Source organism: Mchenga conophoros, linkage group LG14 (genome assembly GCF_057382185.1).
Source record: "Mchenga conophoros isolate Kocher_MC1m ecotype Shallow Benthic linkage group LG14, M_conophoros_male_GT1.1, whole genome shotgun sequence".
NCBI lineage: Eukaryota > Metazoa > Chordata > Actinopteri > Cichliformes > Cichlidae > Mchenga > Mchenga conophoros.
Genome location: NC_140539.1, coordinates 5,392,627 through 5,414,717, shown reverse-complemented (window position 1 = coordinate 5,414,717; position 22,091 = coordinate 5,392,627). Strand labels below are relative to the sequence as shown.

General features: G+C 38.2%; 2 protein-coding genes across 6 annotated transcripts in view; one reads left to right on the top strand and one right to left on the bottom strand.

Annotated features, from left to right (window-relative positions):
• The window catches only part of LOC146559132 (Na(+)/H(+) exchange regulatory cofactor NHE-RF3-like), a 30,068-nt gene that overhangs the window by 6,138 nt on the left and 1,839 nt on the right, over positions 1 to 22,091 (top strand). For 2 of the 5 annotated variants that reach the window (XM_085244868.1, XM_085244867.1), the window contains exons 5-14: positions 1,224 to 1,295; positions 2,667 to 2,799; positions 3,148 to 3,284; positions 3,372 to 3,579; positions 8,894 to 9,090; positions 9,177 to 9,347; positions 15,945 to 16,028; positions 16,441 to 19,137; positions 19,835 to 19,997; positions 20,245 to 22,091. The exon at positions 20,245 to 22,091 is cut by the window's right edge and continues 1,839 nt beyond it. In XM_085244868.1, the coding sequence (XP_085100994.1) occupies positions 1,224 to 1,295; positions 2,667 to 2,799; positions 3,148 to 3,284; positions 3,372 to 3,579; positions 8,894 to 9,090; positions 9,177 to 9,347; positions 15,945 to 16,028; positions 16,441 to 16,473 (1,035 nt within the window). In that variant the 3' untranslated portion in view covers positions 16,474 to 19,137; positions 19,835 to 19,997; positions 20,245 to 22,091. Of the gene's footprint in view, positions 1 to 1,223; positions 1,296 to 2,666; positions 2,800 to 3,147; positions 3,580 to 8,893; positions 9,091 to 9,176; positions 9,348 to 15,944; positions 16,029 to 16,440; positions 19,138 to 19,834; positions 19,998 to 20,244 lie in introns of those variants that run through there. The other 3 variants (XM_085244866.1, XM_085244864.1, XM_085244865.1) reach the window with 2 other exon arrangements.
• The window catches only part of nlk2 (nemo-like kinase, type 2), a 64,257-nt gene continuing 55,091 nt past the window's right edge, over positions 12,926 to 22,091 (bottom strand). The window contains exon 11 of the mRNA XM_085244862.1: positions 12,926 to 13,895. Coding sequence (XP_085100988.1) covers positions 13,832 to 13,895 — 64 coding nt within the window. The 3' untranslated portion in view covers positions 12,926 to 13,831. The remainder of the gene's footprint in view (positions 13,896 to 22,091) is intronic.

Below are 22,091 nucleotides of genomic sequence, written 5' to 3'. Positions count from 1 at the left end.
GGACCCAAATTAAGGCTGGTACTGGTGCCGACTGCAGCCTCATAACCATCAGACGGCATCTGAGACTGAAAGGCTTCAAAAACAAAAAACGTCTTCAAAGGCCTTGTCTCCTTGAACGCCACAGAACTGACCGTTTGGACTTTACACCAAACATGGTACATTAAAAGGTGGAAGAAAGTTTCATTCTCTGATGAGAAAAATTTAACCTTGATGGTCCTGATTTCCAACATTACTGGCATGACAAACAGATAGAGATGTTTTCTATGCACCACAGTGGAGGGGGCAGCATAATGGTCTGGGGTGCTTTGTCCTTCAGTGGAACAATGGAGCTTCAGGAGGTGCAGGGGCGTCAAACAGCTGCTGGCTATGTCCAGATGTTGAAGAGAACATCCCTCATGACTGAGGGCTCTCATCTGTGTGGTAACAACTGGGCTTTTCAACAGGACAATGATACAGTACACAATGCCTGCAGGACAAGGGACTTCTTCCAGTAGAATACCATCACTCTTTTGGACCATCTTGCACGTTCCCCTGATCTAAATCCAATTGAGACGCTTTGGGGAGTGGATGTAAAGGGAATGTGAATGCTAGATACTTTAGAAACCACTTAGGTATAAGTGATATGTGTAGATAGATACGTGTATAAAACATGCCCCACGGCTCATGCAGTTTTTTTTCTCTTTCTACCTAAGTGCTTTTTAAAGTATCTAGCATTCACATTCCGATGATGCATCGGAGAGCAACCAGGGGTTCAATGCCCAAGGATACTTTGGACACATACTGGTGTAGCGAATAATTGAACCAACAAGTTTCCAATTAGGTGATACCCTGCTCCACCCCCTGAGTATAGCAACACAAGGTTATTAATCTCTGGCTGTCTTCCACAGCATGTCTTCTATCCTTTCTTCCTTCTCTCACTGGTTGGGTGATGGCCACCCCTCTCTATGCCTGGTTCTGCTGGAGGTTTCTTCCTTCTTAAAAGGGAGTTTTTCCTTCACACTGTCACCAAAGTGCTTGCTCATAAGGTGTCCAATGATTGTTGGGTTTTTCTCTTTATGTATTATTGTAGGGTCTACCTTGAAATTCAGTCTGAAGTAAAATGGAATAATTGATAAAAACATTATTAGGACAGGCTTAAACTGTTTTAATGGATGACTCTGCCATACAGAAAAAGAGTAAGTTTATAATGTGTCTATGATTATCTCTCTGCAATTATCTAACAGGTTGTGAGACAGATCCAGTCATGTGGCTTACACCTATTTCTTCTGGTGCTGAAGAGGGAAGAGTATGAATGGGTATGAGAACTGATCTTTCACACAACTATGTTTTATTCAAATCTGATGTCTTATTGGTAACCAGTGATCATAATGCTCAGTGATTAACATCATTTAGATCAAGACTAAATGCAGCTATTCTTAAAACAGTGACAGCCAGCAACAATCTCATGTTCTAATGCTACTACACATACTGACAATACTGACGATGAGGAACTTTCCAACCTCTCCCGAAATAGTTGTTGATTGCTGAGGAATTAAAGTTAACATTGCAGATGTGTGTATAAGTGTATGAATTTTTTTTAAACCTTTGCACAAAGGCAGTTTCTTTTCTTTTTTTTGAGAGACGGCCTCAGAAAAGAATTAAAGGGTGAGCACTTCTTGGCTCACATGTCATATTTACTATCAACTACAGGTTGAGGCTTCTGAAAATCTATATTTTAGTCCTATATTTTACTTTAGCCCCCCTCCCCTCCCAAATTTTCAACATTTCATCTCTGGCAGCTTAGCTCAGGAGGTAACAATTAGTCCTCTACCAATTGGAAGATTGGAGATTTGATTCCTGGCTATTCCATTAGGGTTATAGCTCTGTTATCAGAAGAAATTTTACAAGGTGCTTAACAACGAGGGATAACATGGAAAAACAAAACAAACACAAATTGAAACAGTGGTCCCATCATTGCACAGTTACATGTTGTTTACATAACAATTTATGGTTAACGTGAGGCTAGCAAGCCACTGACGCCATTTTATTTAACTCAGGTATGTATCTTTGAAGGGTTTTTATTTCTCTGTTTAAACTAGTCAAGGTACTGAAACTTTATTTCTGAAAGACACCTACTTTAGATCCTCATATTTGCAGCATTAATTTTGCTCTGCATTTGACTGTTAAACCCACTTTCTGCAGAAATTTCAAATTACAAGCATCTTAAGGTCTTGGTGGACAGAAACCCAAAGCTCTTAGTTAAATGACAAAACAAAGTGTGACAGCATTAAATAAAGAAACTAAACAAAAAAACGCCAACAGACTTTGTTAAGCTTTTCATCATCAACCTATTTCACCATACCACATAATGGGTACATCTAATGGCAACATAGACATCTAATGGCAACATAGGTAAAGTATTATAACTAAATGCAAAGATTGCCCCCCCCCCCCAACCACCACCACCAACAAGTACCAAGTCATGTTTTGCTTGGGGAAGAAATATTTATTTCACTCAGTAAATCATGCAAATCAATTTATAATGTTTGTATGAATAATTTAATTTTATGATTTTTTTTGCGGGGGGGGGGGGGGTGTTCTGAACTTTAGATTCTGGAAGAATGAATCCAGAACCACATATTTCGGGTCACAGAATCTTGCAGATGTCTCCTTTCTCCTTTTTCCAGGCAGTGTCTATGGGCGTGGACCTAAAATTCCTGGCCAATGCCACCAAAGGGGATCGCTGGTCTCGACCCAGGCTATGTCACATCCAAAAACAGCCAAAGCATGGCCTAGGAATGACTATTGTCTCAGTCGATGGTATTTATTTTGCTGTCACTATCTGTGACAAGTGCTAACTACTCACAATCACAAACAGCTCCCCTGAAGTCACTGTACCTTCTAACTATTTTACAAGAAAGCCAAGAAGTTCCAGTGCTAAAGTTCAAACTCAGTTTAGATGAACAGTTTCCCCTGGTTCTAGTCTATGTATCATTAGGACATAGACCAGAACCATCAAATCACAAAAGTGATCTAATGGTTCCCAAAATGTGCAACTATTTAATTATTTCTGCTGATTACTTATAATATACAACAGTTTTGTTTTTTCTTTCATCAAGCATTATTGAGTAGATTTTGACTGTGGACAGACTGTGGATGTGTCAACAGGTGAAAAGAATCAATATATGGTGAGAACAGTTATTGATGGTCCAGCAGAGAAAGCGGGTATCTTCAGTGGTGACAGACTGATCTGGATTAATGGACTGATGGTGTCCACTCTCAGATACTCAGCTCTCATCAGAACTGTACGGATCCTCTTCTCTCAGTCAGAATTGATGTGTGTGCTCTGTTACACTGAATGTGCATTACTGTCTGGTGTGTTTGGCCCTCAGGTGAAGAAGAGTGGGGATTCAGTGACAGTGCTTGTTATTGACAGTGACAGTGAGTCATGCTATATCAGAAGGAAAATTCCCATCATGCCTGTGGTGGCACAAAGCTGCAGCCTCCCCCACAAAGCTAAGACCATGAATCTGGTGAAGGGAAGTGATGGATATGGCTTCCTGTTGAGACAAGAAAAGCTGGCAAGCACACAACAAAAAGGTGAGAGACATATTAATGGAAAGTTTATGAAAGGATATAGGGTCCCACTTTATTTTCAATTGAACTGATTTCAATTCAGCTTTATTTATATAGTACGAAGCCCCGCAGGGGACATGGGAGAAAAAAAATTAAGACGGAGCTTTGCGAGATCTCGCAAAACTTTTGCGAGATCCCGAGTTTGTTTTGCGAGAGTTCACAAAAGTTTTGCGAGATCCCGAGTTTGTTTTGCGAGATCTCGCAAAACTTTTGTGGGCCAGTGGACACTTTTTCAATAATGAGGATGTAGACATCATGGACAGGAAAGAACGCTGGTTTGAGCAGGGAATCAAGGAGGCCATTTATGTGAAAAGGGGAGGCACAAGGATACATCTGTCACCATCTCACAATGCTTTGCTTGCAGCCATTCTTCAACTCTCTGTGAATGGTACTCATGGCCATTGATCAATGATGAATGGTCTTGTTGATCAATGGTCATGACAATTTGCATATTAATGATCAAGAAACTGACCTTGACAGTCCATTGTTCATCAGTGGTGCTAGTTTCAGTCACTGTGCAAAGGTACTGTGTATAAGGTTGGGGAAACCTGCAGTCAGCTGAGACTGATGAAGTCACTTGGATCAGTGATAAAACCTTTCTCCCACTGAAATCGCTACATCCAGATGAACAGAATCAACTTTTGGGGATTTACTTACCTGGATGATTGAGCATGCATCAGGACATCAGAAAGCTTGCTTATCAAGTCGCAGTAACAGATAATATCAAACACCATGGGATGAGAAACAGATGGCAGGGCCTGACTGGTTTATAAGGTTTGTGAAGCTGAACCCCAGCTGGGGCGGGGGTGGGCACTTAAATGATACTTATCTAACTAACCTACTCTAAGCTAATGCTGATTTTGTTCTAATCTTTGAGAAGAAAAACACTGGAGAATATGAGGACACCTTTGCCACCGCTGTCCTTATCTCTTCCGTGTTGCTATAACCCAATAGGAGAAAGCCAAGTCCAGTAGGATACAATGGAAATCGAAATCTTCTAAAATATATACTCTAACAAGACAAAAATGAGCAGAGAAAAAGCCAAAAATCCTAAATCCAATTAAAGCTGGAAGCAGCTTTGGAAGGGCCCTCGCACCCAGCCATGCCCAACAGGTGGCGATGGAGATTACCGTTCAATCTAATGTCACACTCAAGCATATAATGTATTGCACCACCAGTCAAAATGTCATCTAGATCAATGACGATTTTAGCTTTTTGTACACTTCCTCTTTCCACAAAGTGGCGCTCTAACCATTGCTGACAAATGGCACATCAGTCCGTTTGAGGCACGACTGTCATAGTGCCTGTAAAGTGTGAGAGGGATTGGACAATGTGTCTTTGAGTTATAGCAGTTTTGTAATTCTTCGCAAATGATTGAAACTCGACGTGCGGCCACGACCACCCGTTTCACGAAACGTGAAAAGCTTCGCATTTTAACATGACTGAGGTCTCTTGATTCCACTCAGCGCAGATTATGTTGATCTGGTGAAATTCCAAGGATATGTTCATTAGAGTACGAGGCCTTAAAACTGTGAACAAACGTTGACATGTTCAATTGAAAATGGCTGACTTTCTGTTGGATGGGGAACACTGCTCCAAGAGACTTTTTTGTACATCTTGATATCTTACATCAGGCTGCTAAATTTTAGACTCAGAAATTTTGTAGGGGGTGCTGTGGCGTCATTTTGCAATACTCCATGAAAAGAATCACATAACAAGAAAGCCTTCTTCACACTGGAGTAGTGATGGGATTTCCGGCTCTTTTTAGAGAACCGGCTCTTTCGGTTCGGCTCACTAAAAAGAGCCGGCTCTTTCGGCTCTGAACCGGTTTTTCAGGTTGTTTTGTTGCTTTAATTAATTTATTATTAACAATAATAAAAAATTATGCACAAAAGGAATTACTAATGTACAAAAAAGTGGTTTTATTTATATATGTTTATATATAAATATGTGTGGTGGCCCCTAGAGACAAAACACGTACAAACTCCAAAGCACATTTCTAGCATGAACTGAACTTCCAAAACAGAGCTACCTAGATCACTTAAATTACACAATTGAAAGCATATGTGTATTGTTTGTGTATTTATACACAATCACTCATATATATTCAAATAATTAAAAAAAAAAGTTCATTTACCTGTTATTACCACACACCAAATCCAGTTGTTGGTACTTGCTGGCTTGTGTAGCCACTAGGTAACAAAAGCTCAACACTGCACCTAGCATCCTGGAGCACTTCTATTGTGTTTTGTATGTGTTTTGAGTTTTTATGTGCTTCTGAGTTTTTACGTGTTTTGGAGTTTTTACGTGATTCAAAGTTTGTACGTCCTTCGGAGTTTGTACGTGCTTTGTCTGTAGGGGCCACTGTAAATATACTTTTATTTATTCACTCCACATAAAATGTAATAAATAAATCATATAATACAAAAACCAACTATTCACATTTCAACTTTTAACTGTTTAAATTTTCAGCTTTTTCCTTTAAAAAATTTAAAGTGAAACAACACAAAACACTGCAAACCACAACACAATTAAATATAAATTATAATATGAAAACAAAAAGAACATGCACATTCTCTGTCATATGGACCTGCATGAATAAACTTTCTGAATCCTTTATCATCCGCAACTGAAAATAGTTGTGGATGATTACTATACCTTTCTAATGTGACATTGTTGTCCCTGGCTGTCTTTCTCTTTCTCCCTCCTGCTCTGTTCCTGTGCTACTGAGTGTAACTACCGCCCCTCCCCCCTCATCCCAGTGTAAAGCACAAGGCTCGCATGCTGAGTGAAGCGAAAAAAAAGTGCGAGAAAGAAAAAGAAAAAAAAAACACGGCTCGCAATAAGTGGCCAGCTCGCGATAAGGGGCCGGCTCGTGTCGTTCGCGTCAAAGATCCGGCTCCAAGAGCCATTTTGTTCGCGACCGACACATCACTACATTGGAGGTGTGTGCCATATTTAGTGACTTTTCAAGCTTCCCAACCCACTGTCAAAAGCTTAGAAGAGTTAGAAGAGAGAGGCCTAATGTTTAATAATCCACATTCAACTGTTTTACTCTTTGGCGCAGCTGTGGATATTCTATTGTTCTTTCTTTGGGATTTTTTTATGCTTAAATTGTTTGATGACAGGAGAAGAGAAGCTGCAGAGAGATGTGTAAGACTGTAAGTCTGCTTCCTGGTCCCAATTCTGGATAGTCACATTTTGGCAGGTTTAATAAATTTGGCCATATTTTGAGAAACCTAGAGCTGCTCTGTCCAAAGTGGGAAGGATACTGTTGCACCTAATGGTCTTACCTATAAAACCCAAATTGTTTTTTGGAAACGACTCAGACAGACAGCAGTTAAGGAGAACATGCAGCTAAACATGTCACTCCTGATCTGATTGGGGAGGGGACCAGAGAAAAATACATAGTCTGAGATTGTTTAGCAAAGTTACACACCAATTTAATATTAGTTTTAGTGATCTACGATTGATGTAACCAGGTGTCATTACTGCCAACATGAATTCTAATTTTACAAAATCTACCTTTACATTTAGCCAGCAACTTCAGGGTTCCTTCAGTCTCACCTGCTCTGGCACCTGGAACAGAATTGCCAATAAACAGAGTTTGTTCCTGGCCTGAAGTTAGATTGGCTATAGGGATTTTCAAGGGTGCGGAGCCAGGTTTCCAATTCAGTGATCCTGACCTTCAGAGCAGTAAACAGGCTTTATTTAATTCAAGTATTGTACAACGAGGCCAAAGAGTAGCTAAACATCTCACAGACTGAGCAGGAAGATGCAGGAAGAACAGTTGAAGAAGCCATGTTGCTAGCAAGCCAGCTACGAGCTAAGCTAAACTAGCAAATACCTAGACACAGTAAATGAATACTGTGAATATAATTAGGGCTCAGTAGTTGGGCGTCTGCCATTTTTTCTGTTATTTTTTCTCTGATGCTCTTCAGTTCCATTCTTAGAAAGCACAAAACTGCTTTCCTTTGTTCCCTCTTCATGTGAATATGGAAGGATGTCTACTTTATACAGACTTGCATACAAACTGAGTGTCTTGAGGAACTAAAAGCACTGACAGCTCTGAACTTACTGAATTATAATGAAACATAGGTTATTGTATTTGGTCCTGCTGTTGCACTGTTGGGTTTTTTCCTGTACACATGGACCCTAGACAGTAATTTTAGATGTGACAGTCTAAAAGTCTAAAATTACTGTGGATTTCTGTGCAGTGGTGTAATGCAGTTTCTTTCAGCTGAGGCAACTGATAAAGATAAAACAAAAACATTGTGTTGAAAGATCACTTTAAAATAATGCCTTTATGACAGCTCGGTTGGATTACTGCATCTCTTTGTGTTTGGGAGGTTGCTGTAGCACAGGAGGAAGAGCAGGTCATCTACCAGGGCCATCTATAGGGTTTTGAATGCTTACAAAGAGTAGAACAGCGCTATACAAGAACCAGTCCATTTGGTGCTAGCCAGTCCTCCCTGCAGCTGGTGCCACATGACTTTTAACTGGAACATATAAGAGAGACTATATTACTCTGGTTCTTAAAGCCCTTAAATTCATCCTACTTCTCTGAGCTAATGCACTTGTATTCCCGTCCTGTGCCCTTAGTTCAGTTCACCATCTGCAAGTACACAGTGGACGTTCAAGAGGGACAGGTCTTTTCCCATTGCAGCTCACAAATTGTGGAAATTACACATTAGACTGACTTGTTAAGACCCACTTCTACTTAGCTTTCAACCCACTGTGACATGTTGATTTTATTAACTCATGTTTAATTGTGTTTTGTACTGTTATTCATGCTTTTATTTTGTCCGGTACTTTTGTTTAATATTACAATTATTGTAATGATTTTATTCCTATGTTCAACACTTTAAAAACAGAAAACACTAAATGGCTAAAGCAACACTAAAGCAACACTAAAGCAACACTAAACACTAAAGCAACTTTATAAAAAAGTTGCTTTTCTTTATGCCTCTGATGACTGATCTTCGATCTCATTAGGATAGTGTGCAGTGGGACACTTGGAGGGCAGACTGTCAGCTGCCCAACTAATCAGAATTAGAAGTCATACTTTTGTTTCCTTTACTGTAATTCACTGCTGGGTGGGCGAGACAGGCTGTTTGGAAGATGGAGCTAAGCCTTGCCCAGGCTTAACTATCTATACAAAGTATATCAAGATGTAATCCAGATGTAATCAATTCATATATTTCTCAAAGTTAGGAATATATAAATATATTTCAGGAAACAGTAATAAATCTAATAATAATCTTCTGTGACCCTGCAGTTCATGTGCTGAGAGAAGTGGATGTGGGGAGTCCAGCTCAGGGTGCAGGAATGGAGGATGGAGACCTGCTGCTTGCTGTCAATGGGGAACCTATTGAGTCCATGGAGCATGAAGACATTGTTAGAAAGATTAGACAGAGTGGGGATAAAGTCTCGCTTACAGCTATATCTATTGCAGGAAGAGACTTTTACAGAGAGGCAAGTACAATCATATCAATACAGTCACACAAATATAGTATAACACGTAGTGTGTAAGGGGTGAACTGCTTTCTGTTCTCCTGCAGTTAGGCATTTCTCCTCTGTTATTCCATGAAGACTGTTCTCACCACTGCATAAAGAACTGGGAGGACGCTCCTCTAAGAAAACCCACAAAGTATAATCAGGACAGAGAGGAGGCTGACTCTGGTTTCTACTCAGGTTATGTCGCAGAAATGCCAGAAACCGTAAGGATACAGGTAGGACCTCACTGTTTTACTGAAGTTAGACATGAATGTGTGAGAACATGGCATGCAGTGTAAAATGTTGAGTCATCATAATGTCTAGAAAGGTGGTATTTAATGGGATTTGCAAAGCTAGTAATGCTTTGTGAATATTTAGATGTTTCTAAATGTGCAATTTTGCTTGCATTACATGTTTAACAGACCTTACTTACATTGTGCCTTTCTACTAAGGCACTCAAAGCAGTCCCTCATTCACCCAATCACACACACATTCATGCAACTATGCCTAAACACTTTTCAACATTCACACACTCACACCTTAGTTGCCCAAAGTATATGCATGGATATGCATCAATTAAAGAAAAATGCTGTTGTCATTTAACTTTTTTATTGCATTTAACAAAACAAAAATTCATTCATCATCATTCATTTTCAGGACCTACTCTACTTAAGTTTGTGTCCACAAACTTGTGTCCACAAACTTGAGTAAGTTATTCAAATGTTCCTCAAATGTTCCCGTTAGTCAAAATTTTAGAGCATTTTCTGTTGAATCTCTAATGCGTCTAAAAGAGTTTTTGGTTCTATGTAGACAACACATGGCAGACCCGACCACATATTGCACATTTTTAACACTTTTCTTTATTACGGTTATTGTAACTACACGCACACGGCTGCAGTTTTTCAGCTGCCAGCCACACACCCCAACGACAACAACAGCAAACACCCAGGATCCAGTACAGACTTTAATGCAGGGAAGGCGTGGTAAGCTGATGCAGCTCCGGTGTGTGAGCCTCCCCGCAGCGGTGCCACAGACCACGCCCCGTAACATTCTAACACGTGAAAATATTAATTTATTTACCAAAATTATTTCTTAATATTATAATTTCGTATGCCATCTTAGAAACCCCATGATTTTGTGTATTTGGATTAGATTATCTACTGATGTATTTCCTTTTAACAAATCAGTATACTGGCAAAGTGAAGGATCTGGTCAAAGACAATAAAGACCACTTTGGTATGATAGTGGACTCAGTAGAGAATGTAAGAGTGGCTGCATTTAACCTATATGTACCTAACAAAGGTTACCCACAATTCTTTCAAAAACTCACTTCTCTTTTGGCTGAGTAACGTAAAGGGATAATTCTAATACAGACAGGCTTTAACTCTAAAAGTGGACAAGAACTGAATAGACTACCTGTAGACAAAGAACACATATCCAGAAAAAGTAAGCCATTTTAGGGGGTGAGGGAGAAACACTGGTAGTTGTACTGTCATCCCAGAGAAAGCAATTTTTTTGTTTGTTTTTTTTGTCCCATGTATCCCAGGAGAATTTACCTCGAAATTTACCGTAACACACAAAATAAGCTTGGGAACAGATAAGCATTTCAAGTATTGGAGACTAAATGTATCACTACTGAGAAATGCCTTACTTTAACAGGAAATGCAGAAGGATGTGAATTTAAATGATATTCAGTGGTACTCTCCCTCCCTCTAGTCATCTCATGTTTACAACTGCGGTTACAATTGATATTTATATCAACATGAAAACAATTGTATTTGCTGTTATGGACACATTTGTATATACATCCTAAATTTTTTTCTGTTTATATACATTCTTTTTTGTTAACTTTAATTTTATTCTTCTTTTGCACTGAAAGAACTGTTCTAACTCTCAAATGTGCGCTTGAAAGTAGATGTAAGTAAGCTTGAGTTGAAATGGTGTCCCGCAAGATCTTTAGATAGCCTGGAACCATAGTTTGCTCTACTAGAGAAAAGCCTTCTGTAAAGCTGTGGCATCTCATTCATCACTGATTGAAAAAATTGAGAACAACCAAAGCTTTCTTTTCACCACTGTAGCCAGGGTCACCAAGAGTCAGCCAAGCATTCCATGAATTTCTTCACAAATAAATTTTTAACCATTAGAGAAAAAAATATTCATAACCATCTGTAGAGGTATTATTAATGCAGATGGTTACTAGAATAAGTATACTGCAGATACATTTTCAAACTAGTTATCTCCAATCTTCGTGAGTTAACTTCATTAACTTCAATCAAAAGCGTCAATGTGTATTAGATGTCTTTCTACAGTCCTCCTCAAATAAGTCAATAAATTTATCTTAAATATGATCAGTCAATCACTATTAAGGGGCCATTTTGAGCTTGGGGCTTCCAGTCCATGTTCCTGTATACTGTGTCAGACTGCCTGCTAGCATCTTGCACCCTTGTTATGTGCTGGATTGTCTTAGAGGCATCTTTGCACAGTCTGCACCTTGGGGTTTTGCCTCGTGTGGTAGACCGAGCATCTATTGAACTTGTGCTTAGAACTTGTTCCTTTGTTGCCATGACTGTTTTATCTTTTAGTCCTTCTTTGTCAGAGGTGTGGACTCGAGTCACATGACTTGGACTCGAGTCAGACTCGAGTCATTAATTTTATGACTTTAGACTTGACTTGAAAAAATGTTCTAAGACTTGTGACTTGACTTGGACTTTTACACCAATGACTTGGGACTTGAATTGGACTTGAACCGGTTTACTTGAAAAGACTTGATATTTTACCCCAAATATAAAATTTAACATGCATATTATATAGAGATTGAAAATGTGACGTCATTCACGGGTAGAACCGCAAAGGATTCTGGGAACTCGTGGCAAGCGGTACTAGCGCACGCAGGCTTTCAATTAAAATCAGTTATACAGCGATAAAAAGAAACACAAAAATGTCAAGAAGCCGTTGTATTATTAACTGCAATAGCCGGTCGCATGACAGCCACGGGAAGCCGACGGGTAAAGAGATCGGTTGTTATCGGATTACGTCGTTGAAGAGAAATTGTTCAAGCCATGTTTCCGAAGTAACAAAGAGGCGACGGATGGCCTGGATTGCAGCCATTCAAAGATCAAATATAACGTCCCAGAACACTCCAGCTCACAGGTTAGTCTGCTCCAAGCATTTACACGAAGGTCAGTGTTTTTTAGTAGTTAATACGTCATTTTCATAACATAATTAGTGATATAGGTTACAAGCAAGTCTGGCGCTGAACAGAAATTGTCGCGCTATGCTCCTTTATTTATTGTGCATAAATAGTGAATTGTCCTGACACAATATTGCGTTTCGCTTCTGTTATTATGGTACATTGACAAAAACATATACTTTTATTCACAGGATAAATCAGGTTTTTTGTATCACTAATTGCCCAGTACGATTACAGCATACAATATTGTTGTCACTGCTACATTTCTGTGATGCTACCAGAAATTATTTCCACTACTAATTAATTACCGTTGAGCTCAAAGGTCATATTAATAAACGGTTAAGGAATGTGTATTTATGACGACAATTTGTGAGACTGGTAAACTTATGATACGTACGATGGTCTTTCGTTCTACACGGTGCATTTCAAGGTCCTGCACCCATCTGTCGGTAAACTGTACCTGGGCTTGTTGCAGTGACCTGAAGTTACTAAACTTCATGAGTGTATGCACTCACTCCAAGAACCATATAATTATAAATATGCATATAAATATGCTAAGATGAGATAGCTGACTTCATCTAACTAGCAAATGTTGTCCAGGCTACGTTGGTGATACAGTTTTTTTTAATATGTATGATATTTTTGTCATGCGATTTTAAAGCTGGTCCTACAACCGCATCCAAGAATAACATGCAGCTTATCTCAGAACTGTCGGTGAAAATTATTCTTGGAGCTAGGTTTAATTGAGCTGCATTTTAAAGAGGTGCAATTTCACAATTTGTGTATATTTTCTAAGTTCACTATTTTGTCATGTGTTGAGAAAAACACAGATTTTAAAATTACATGGTCTAATATTTACATTTAGCATAACTGCAACATTATTATTATTTTTTTTTTTTTTTAAAGACTCGAAAGGACTTGAAATTCAAAGTTTCAGACTTGTGACTTGACTCGGACTTTTACACCAGTGACTTGAGACTCGACTCTGACTTGCCTGACATTACTTGAGACTTGACTTGAGACTTGAGGATAAAGACTTGAGACTTACTTGAGACTTGCAAAACAATGACTTGGTCCCACCTCTGTTCTTTGTTCAGTCATTGGTAGGATTTCTCGATATCAGCTATGTTTTCTATCTGCTAGTGGTACATACCATGCAGGGGCATGTTTTTCTATGATGGTTCTTGTACTTGCTTGTCTTCTGTCTCGGGTTTCTGCTGCCTGAGGTATTCACTAAGCAGACGATCAGTTGTTGCCATCTTCCTGATGTACTCATGGATCTTTGTCATTTCATCCTGGATAATGGTTCTATCACTCTCTAGTCATTGGCCTCTGTAAGGAAGAGGACTCCCTTACTACTGTTTATATTATAATTTGTATAGCACTTTAGGAGCACACCTTTCACTTTATTAAAAGCACCTTATCTAGCACTTTATTTAGCATCGCACTGTAAGCATAGATTTGCACATGAAGAACATTTGCACACAAGAAGTTTAATTATTTATTGAATATTTATTGCGTATTTTAAAATCAGTTGGTAGCCTTTGTTCCAGGTCCCGCACAGCTGCTCCTCATCAAGAAATGTGGTGGTTGTCTGTGAGGAGAAAGGAATTGGGATTGAGAGCAAATAAGGTTTACCAGTAAGGAGAACTAATGCAAGTGTGTGAAAATCTAAAAATAATGTGGTGCAAAGAAGTGACTAAGATGTGATTACAAGCTATCTATCTATCTATCTATCTATCTATCTATCTATCTATTAGGGGTGCAACGATACACAAAATTCACGGTTCGGTTCGGTTCGATACTTTGGTGTCACGGTTCGATATTTTTTCGATACAAAAAAATGTTCATGCATTTTTAATTTGTCATTTATTAAAATTATAAATATATATTTTAACTCAAAAGTACAGTTTTTAAATTTAACCCTAACCCTTGTGCGTGTTTTTTATTTTGACAGCGAATGCGCACCTGCGGACCACTTATGTGCAGCCCCGGTTATTTAGCTCGTCATATTGCAGCCACAGAAATTCTTTTGTCCATGAAACCATAAAGCTGCACTTTCTTTTTGCCTTATAGTCTGATTTGTCATAACTTCTCCGTTTTGTGGTAAGCTTTTCTTTGGCTGTCACTTCTTCACCCTGACCTGTCTTATTTGGCTCAGCAGAACTGAAATGCTTTTACACACTCACTCACATAAGCTCAGCGATTCTCTGCGCGATCAACCTCTCACATGTTTAAGCTTGCTGCGGGAGATTTCACTTGTCATGTTTGCATAGTAAGCTAACGATTAATAAGACGATGTCAGAGGAATTGGTGCACAAATTATCATCACTCACAGATCAGTGCTGTTGCTCTCTATACACAGTTCGCACGATTGCAAAGTGAAAGCAAAAAAACGAGCGCAAATTCAAACGCGACTTCAATATGTCACATATTGACAGTGGCTCACCGATGCCAATGACATAATTACCCAGCTACATTTCTGAAAGAATGCAAAAGCATTGACATATATTTTTCCTACAATAGCCCGACGTTCAGGGAAGAGATAGATTTTGGTAGCCCGACTGAAAAAATCGCTAGCTCCGGGACGTCGGGCTAGCGATATTGCAAGCCCTGTATCTGATTGAGGAATCACTCATCTTTGGAAAAGAGAGTTTATTACAGAGAAATGGCTCTTTCCAAAATAAAAGCTATACTATCCGCTTCTTCTGGGCTATATTCTCAGCAGCATAAGGAGAATCATGTGCTAACAGCTGTCTAAATGACTCGGCTAAAGTTAGTAGCATGCTTGCTTTTTTTTGTCTGCTTCCACTTGTCTTTGCACTAGGATGATGTCGGCGTAAATGTGCAGTCATATTCGTTGTGTTCCCACTAGTGCTTTCAGGTTAATCTCGTTGAAATGACCTTAACGCCACAACACGGCAAATCTCCGTTAATGAGCTACCGCCGATCGCTCCGTGCATGGGGCTAGACGGCCAACACGTTAACGAGCTAACTGCGCTAACACACTAGTTCACACCAATGTAATTGAGCATTGCATGGCACATCCAACATACTGTTTTACTTTAGTCCATGACTCGCTTACCTTCAGGGTCATACGTCACATGAAAACCAAAATAATTCCAAACGCCAGATCTGAATGAGGGTGGGGGAGGTGCCCTGCGCTCTTCCTTCTGACTATGCTGTCTGTGTTGAGCGCTCAGTGGATCTGCGCTGGACAGTGCAGCCTAGGCGGAGTAGTCGAACACAGATTCACTGAGCGCTCAACACAGACAGCATCGTCAGAAGGAAAATTGATAAAATAAATTACAAATGTTGTATTGTTCGATACATATGCGTACCGAACCGAAAGCACTGTATCGAACGGTTCAATATCGATACGAATATCGTTGCACCCCTACTATCTATCTATCTATCTATCTATCTATCTATCTATCTATCTATCTATCTATATAGATAGATAGATAGATAGATAGATAGATAGATACTTATATGATTTAAATGATTCACTGTCTTTGGATTGACATTATTTGAAGTTGCTAGTAGGCTTGCCCAGTTCAACAGTTTATCTTTAATTCAATTCAGTTCAAGTGCATTCAAAAATCAAAAGGAATCTAGATTTGACTCTGGGTTTGTCTTGTAGGACCCTACTGGCCACAGTCAATGCTGCACGGAATCTAGTTACTTCACAAGAGAACTCTCTGAAGATTTAGGTCCATTGACCAAGGTATATTAAGTCCTTCATGGACTGCTCCCCTCATTATGTCTTTGTATACATAATGTCTACAAGATATTCTTGTGATTAAATGCTCTGGTGGTTCATTCTTACCAGGTGACAGCCTGGTGATAATGAACAATATATCTTAAATTGTTAATTGCTAACAATTTTGTTAACAAGATACATTTTTTTTAAACAAAATTATATTCATATTAAAGACCACGTTTAAAACATACTATTTGTGATGGCTGTCTCACTTCACTTTTATAATCCTTTCTGGCTGAAGAATTGTCTTCTTGCCAAGCTCAAGTCATTATTTATGTTGTTAATGAGATGTTCTAGCATATAAATATAGACAATTTACAAAATTAATTGTGGTTTGCATTGCATTGTGTTTTATGACATTTGGTATATTTTACAGATTTCTGAGAGAACACATTATGTTTACTTGTGATGGAAATGAACAAAAATAGAAGTGACCAAGGCCATCCTGTGGACAGAGCTTAACTTTGAAGAAAGTAAAGATTTAACAGCTGATGAAGATGTGACTGAAGACAATGTCTTCGTCTGGATTCAGGCCTGCTTGGTTATGGGCAGCCTCCCTTTTGATTTGATCATATAATGTGAATTTTGGACACTGAACACCAGATTTGCAACAAAACAGCAGTATTTTACATCCTTGTAGTTATAAAATCACAAATTACTCATCTCCTGTGTAGTAATGGTGTCATCATGTTTACTGAAAACTGAATAATTACTTCGCTGCAATTGTCACACTTGGCAAAGCTGAGTGGACCAAACTGCATCCACTTCTGACCTGCAGGCCCATTCTTTTTAAATCCCCATGCTGTGCTATCTATATAATATGACAAACTTTAGAATGCACCGTGGATGGATATAGTCCTAGATATTTCATATACGATCTCAAAATATATTATTGTACTGTGTGCCATTGGTGCATAGAGATTCTGTATTTTATTCATTCAGTCCACAGGTTTTTGTTTTGTCACCTCAGTTAATTCGAGTCACAAAACCCCCTGAATGTTTTTGTGGTGCTGTTGCCTTCTTTGTGTGCAAATATCTAATAAAAGATCTAATAAATAATAACTTAAGTAGGTTAAATTCACAGTTACCTACTTTACTTGAGCTTCCCTTTTTACACCGCTCTCTATTGTTGCTTCACTATGCTTTATATTTTACTTCATTATCTGACAGTTTATACTACTTTTGGACCTTTGTATATAAAAAAAATAAGTCACCCAGTTGTGCATAGTACAACTAAAAGTATTAATTAGTTAATCAATTTTTGATTTGCTTTTTGTTTTTGTTTTTAGACAAAAACAAAGGACTAGATTGAGAGACTGCATCTCAGCTCATACAAATGCCCTCAAAACTGAAAATGAAACCATATGGTATGGTCATTTTCTTTTGTTTTATTTCATTATTATTTATTATTAACAATAATTATTATTACATTTATTGCCTCTGGGTTCCATCCTTAGACGGGAAGGGATTGCTTTTCATTGTTATGCTGATGAATGCCAAATTTATTTGCCACTAAAGCAGAAGGATGGCATCGCCATCAAACCTCTTTTGGCATGTCTAGATGACATTAAAGTGTGGTTGGCTTTAAACTTTAAAATTTTAATGAAAAGAAAACAGAGGTGTTGGTGTTTGGACCTAGTGGGCACTGTGAGTCCTCTGTTGATTTGGGACCCCTGGAAGTTTATTTTAAACCTGTTATTACTGAACCTTGGTTTTAAATTGGACAGCCAAATTAGAGCAGTGGTGAAGTCCAGTTTTTATCATTTAAGGCAACTGGCAAGAGTGAAATCTTTTCTTTCAAGGCACCTCGAAACAGTCATCCATGCTTTTATTTCTTCCCGTCTGGAGGCAGTCTCTCTTCAGCGGAAGGAAAAAATGATATGGTTTGAAAATGCCATGTCACTGCTTTCCTCATCCCTTGCACAGATCAATCCACATGTTCATAGCATGCCTTTTTTTCTCTGAAATATGCTGAGCAAACCTGTATTGTTGACATTTCTTATATGTCAATCAGCGTATCACCACTGATTTAGTGAGTAAATGTTTATTCTCATTCAAACTGTTTTTGTGCCTTCTTGCAGTTTAGCACTTTATGAAGTTGCTAGCTAGCCAGTGCTGCCTCTCGGCTCATGTTGGTTAAAAAATTAACCCCACAGCTTTAAAAACCTTATATAAAAGACTGAGCAAATTTACTGTTGCTCATTTGAAATAGAAAAGTAAGCGTTGCAGAAGCCAAGGCGAAACATTTCCAGAGGGTGCAGCCCTTAGGGGTTCGGCTTGTTTTAATTCATATGGACTTTTATAACATATTAACTGTATATTCTTAGACCCGGCATTTATTCTAATGCTTTGTTGCTGCTTTTGAATATCTGTGGCATCTGTTAATGTCAAATCTAGCCATTCTTTAGCAAGCTATTTTTACATTTAACCAACATTTCTGTTTAATTTCATTTTAAATAATACTAGTATTTGTTAGTTTTAATAGTATTTTAGATTCATGTTTTGTTGTGAAATTCAAAAGCTATAAACCAGATTAGGGTTACAATCTAATTGGGCTTTATAGCTGAAAAGTAATTTAGCTTCTTCTAAACAAATTAGTTAAACTCTACTATTGAATCATCAGAAACATTTTGGGGTAGACTATGTTAAATATAAATATACATACAATGGTTATTGTGCTTTTTAGAAACTATATATTGGAAGTTAGCTTTTAACAAGCATGTAATGATTTCATTTAATTTAGGTGGTCTCTTTTTTTTATAACACACATCTCTTTAGGCCTAAACTGACATTGGCAATACCACACATTCAGACATAGTAGTAGATAGTGTTTTAAATGACTATTTTTTTCTATTATTTTTATTAATAAGTATATGTGCTAGTCTAATTAGTTAGTATGAGGTGTACATTGTGTTTCTATATTTTAAGCTATAATGGTTGCAAAGTCAATAAGAAGCAATCTCAGCTTCCAAACAATTTTCTTTTTTTTCTCCCTCTGCTTGCTTTCTTTGAGGCTCTGGGCCAGCACTCCCCACATTACATCAAACACATGCAAGAAGACATCAACTGGGTGGTAAGTGTTTTGGTTTTCCAAAATATTAATAATCATCATTGATCGTGCTAAACTTTAATCATACTTTAAACCAACCTGTTTTACTTCAATTTTGATTTGTGCTTTGGCTTGGGAAATTTTATTTTTTACTGTTCTTTCACCTTGTGGTGAGTTGGATCAGGTGCCAGGGGCGCATGCCAGACAGACCTAGCACACCTGAAAGCATTCTGAGAGAGGCTGGGAACATTGAATTGGAATGGGCAATGTTGAGGCTCCTGGAAGGAGCTGAGGCTGCAAGATGGTTGGTGCCTGTCGTGGTGATAATCACATCAAGTTGAAGAGGGGTACTGTCAGGATTGGTTAGACATCAGTTGATGGCTGAGTGTGGAATGGTGGGAATGACAATGTACAATGCATACTTTATTAATCCAGTAGGAAATTAGTCCTCTGCATTTAACCCATTCACTCAGTGAAGCAGTGGGCAGCCATCAATCCAGTGCCAGGGGAGCAGTGTGTAGAGAAGGTACCTTGCTCAGGGGTACCTCAGGCTAGTAATTCGGTGGATTTGAACCCCCGGCCTTCCGATCATGGGGCGAACACTCTACCTACATCGCCCCCTCAAAATCTGTGGCCATGGTCCTCAGCTGAAAAGGGTGAAGTGCCTACTCTGCATCAGGGATGAGTTGCTGCCCCGGTTGAAGGAGTTTATTTATCGCAGGGTCTTGTTCACGAGTGAACGAAGAGAGGAATGAGAGATCGACAGATGGATGTTGCTGCAGCTGCAGTGATGTGGACGCTATACCAGTCTGTTGTGGTGAAGAGTCATTCAAGAGGGGTAGAGTAGAGTTGCTACTCGTCCACATCGAAAGAAGCAAGTTGAGGTGCCACAATTGTTTATATCAAATTTACAGTATTTTTTACTAATAATGTAATCACACAGCTAGTTTGTCTAACTTGAGATCTGTTCTATAGGAAATGCAGAAATACATTTTTTTAAAAAGCCAAATAAGTTGGTGTTCTACATTCAATTCAATTTTATTTATACAGTGCAAAATCACAACAACAGTTGCCTCAAGGTGCTTTATATTGCAAGGTCGACCATACAATAATACGATTGTTTCCTTCCAGGACACCAGTAGTGATAAGCCCTCCGTCACAGAAGGTGTGTGGTCAGTGAAGATGGTCACCTGCAGGTTTGAGGTCATTGCACTTCCAACCCACATCCACTGCCCTTAAGGGAAGTTGCAACAATGTCAAAGACTTCATTGAGGCACTTACATTTGGATCGTCTAAATCCATGGCAGTCATTCAGGCAGTAATGCCAAGAATGGAAACAAACCATCCTTAAAATGTTACAAGACACAAAGCTCCTGTGTTTGAATGCAAAACAAATGTGTTGTTTGAGCTGAACAATAAATACATTTTATACTGATTATATCAGCAATGTAACTTGCAATACAAAGTTATGGGAAGCTTTAACTTAGTTTCAGAATAATTAAATCTGAGAATTTGTCTCAGTGTAAGGTTATTAAAGGTTTAAATTATCTTAACAAATAAACATACAATTTAATTGTACTAATATTTAAAATCTAATGGGGGAATGGGAATATACTTATTTGTTGTTAAACATAACAGTGTCCAGTATGTTGGCTGACATACTTTTTTGCATTTGAAAAAAAGGCTGGGATAATTTTAACTGCATTGCAAGTGCTTTTAATTTTTGTTTTTGAATCATACTTAAACTTAAGAGATTTCTAGTACAAGTATGATAAAACATAATGTGATTTAGCTGCATTTATTTGTATGTAAGGAAAATTAAAAATAGTAAGTCACCACAATTTCTTTTTTTAACTTAGTAGAACTTGAAATGTTTATCAGTAGGGTAAACAATTAGTATTGCTCACTCAAAAATATCAAGTTATTCTTAGTACTGTGTACTCGCAATGAATAAGCTGTCCTTAGTTATCTTAAGTGAGCTTTACTTTAGTTCTGGGAACTAATTCGATTTTACAGGGCATAAGGGCACCTCTTAGTTAAATTATGGATGATGGAACCTCAACTGCTGACACTACTGTCCCTGACACTGAGCTTTGAATGCAACCATCATGGTCAGAACATCTAACAGTCAGGTAACCCTTGGCTACTGGTAGGTTTTGTATTACAGAGTGCAAGAAAGGTCTGTCAGAAGATGTATGTGGAGGGGCAGAATATTTTATTATTTCGGTATAAAAGCATGAATGGACATTCAAGTGTTTTTTTGATATTGTTTTTTTATTTCATCCCCACATGATCAGAAATGTGTGGAGGTAAACAATGCCAAGTTATTGAGCTCAAGAGGTAGAGACCAACACGGTGAATTCTTAATATACATATTCACAGTGTTGCCGTGACAAAATAATTAAAAATAATAACAAAAAATGCATTTTTCTTAGACATATCTACAACTGCTGTACACACAAGTTATAGTTAAGATGACTGCATTTCTTTTAATTGTTACAGGATTTTCTGTCCACATCCTAGTTGCAGGGTAAAAATCAAGAAAATATATACATTTGTATGCAAGTTTTTAAAAAAATTTTTTCACAGCCTTAGAAATGTACAGGCTAATACAATCCCTATACAGTGTTTTTTTGTGTGTTTTTTGTAGGTTGTTGTAGATTTGCTTCTCTATATAACATATATATACATAGTTATTTTCTGAGGTGTGAAAAGAATGCATACCATAGGACACAAGAACAGATTGATAACAAGTCTAAAAATATATTAAATAAATTACGTCAAAAACTTTGTTTCTCCTGAAGACAGTGTACACACATGAGAAAGAGCAGGGGCACATATTTGCACTGGATTACCATCTAGGGAAAAACATGTAGAAAAGACCATGTCATTTTTGAGATGTTCATGTGCTACTTTTCTCCTGTCTGAGAAGAGCTGCTCAGTACAATTCTTGAAGAATGTCTATAGTATGTGATGAC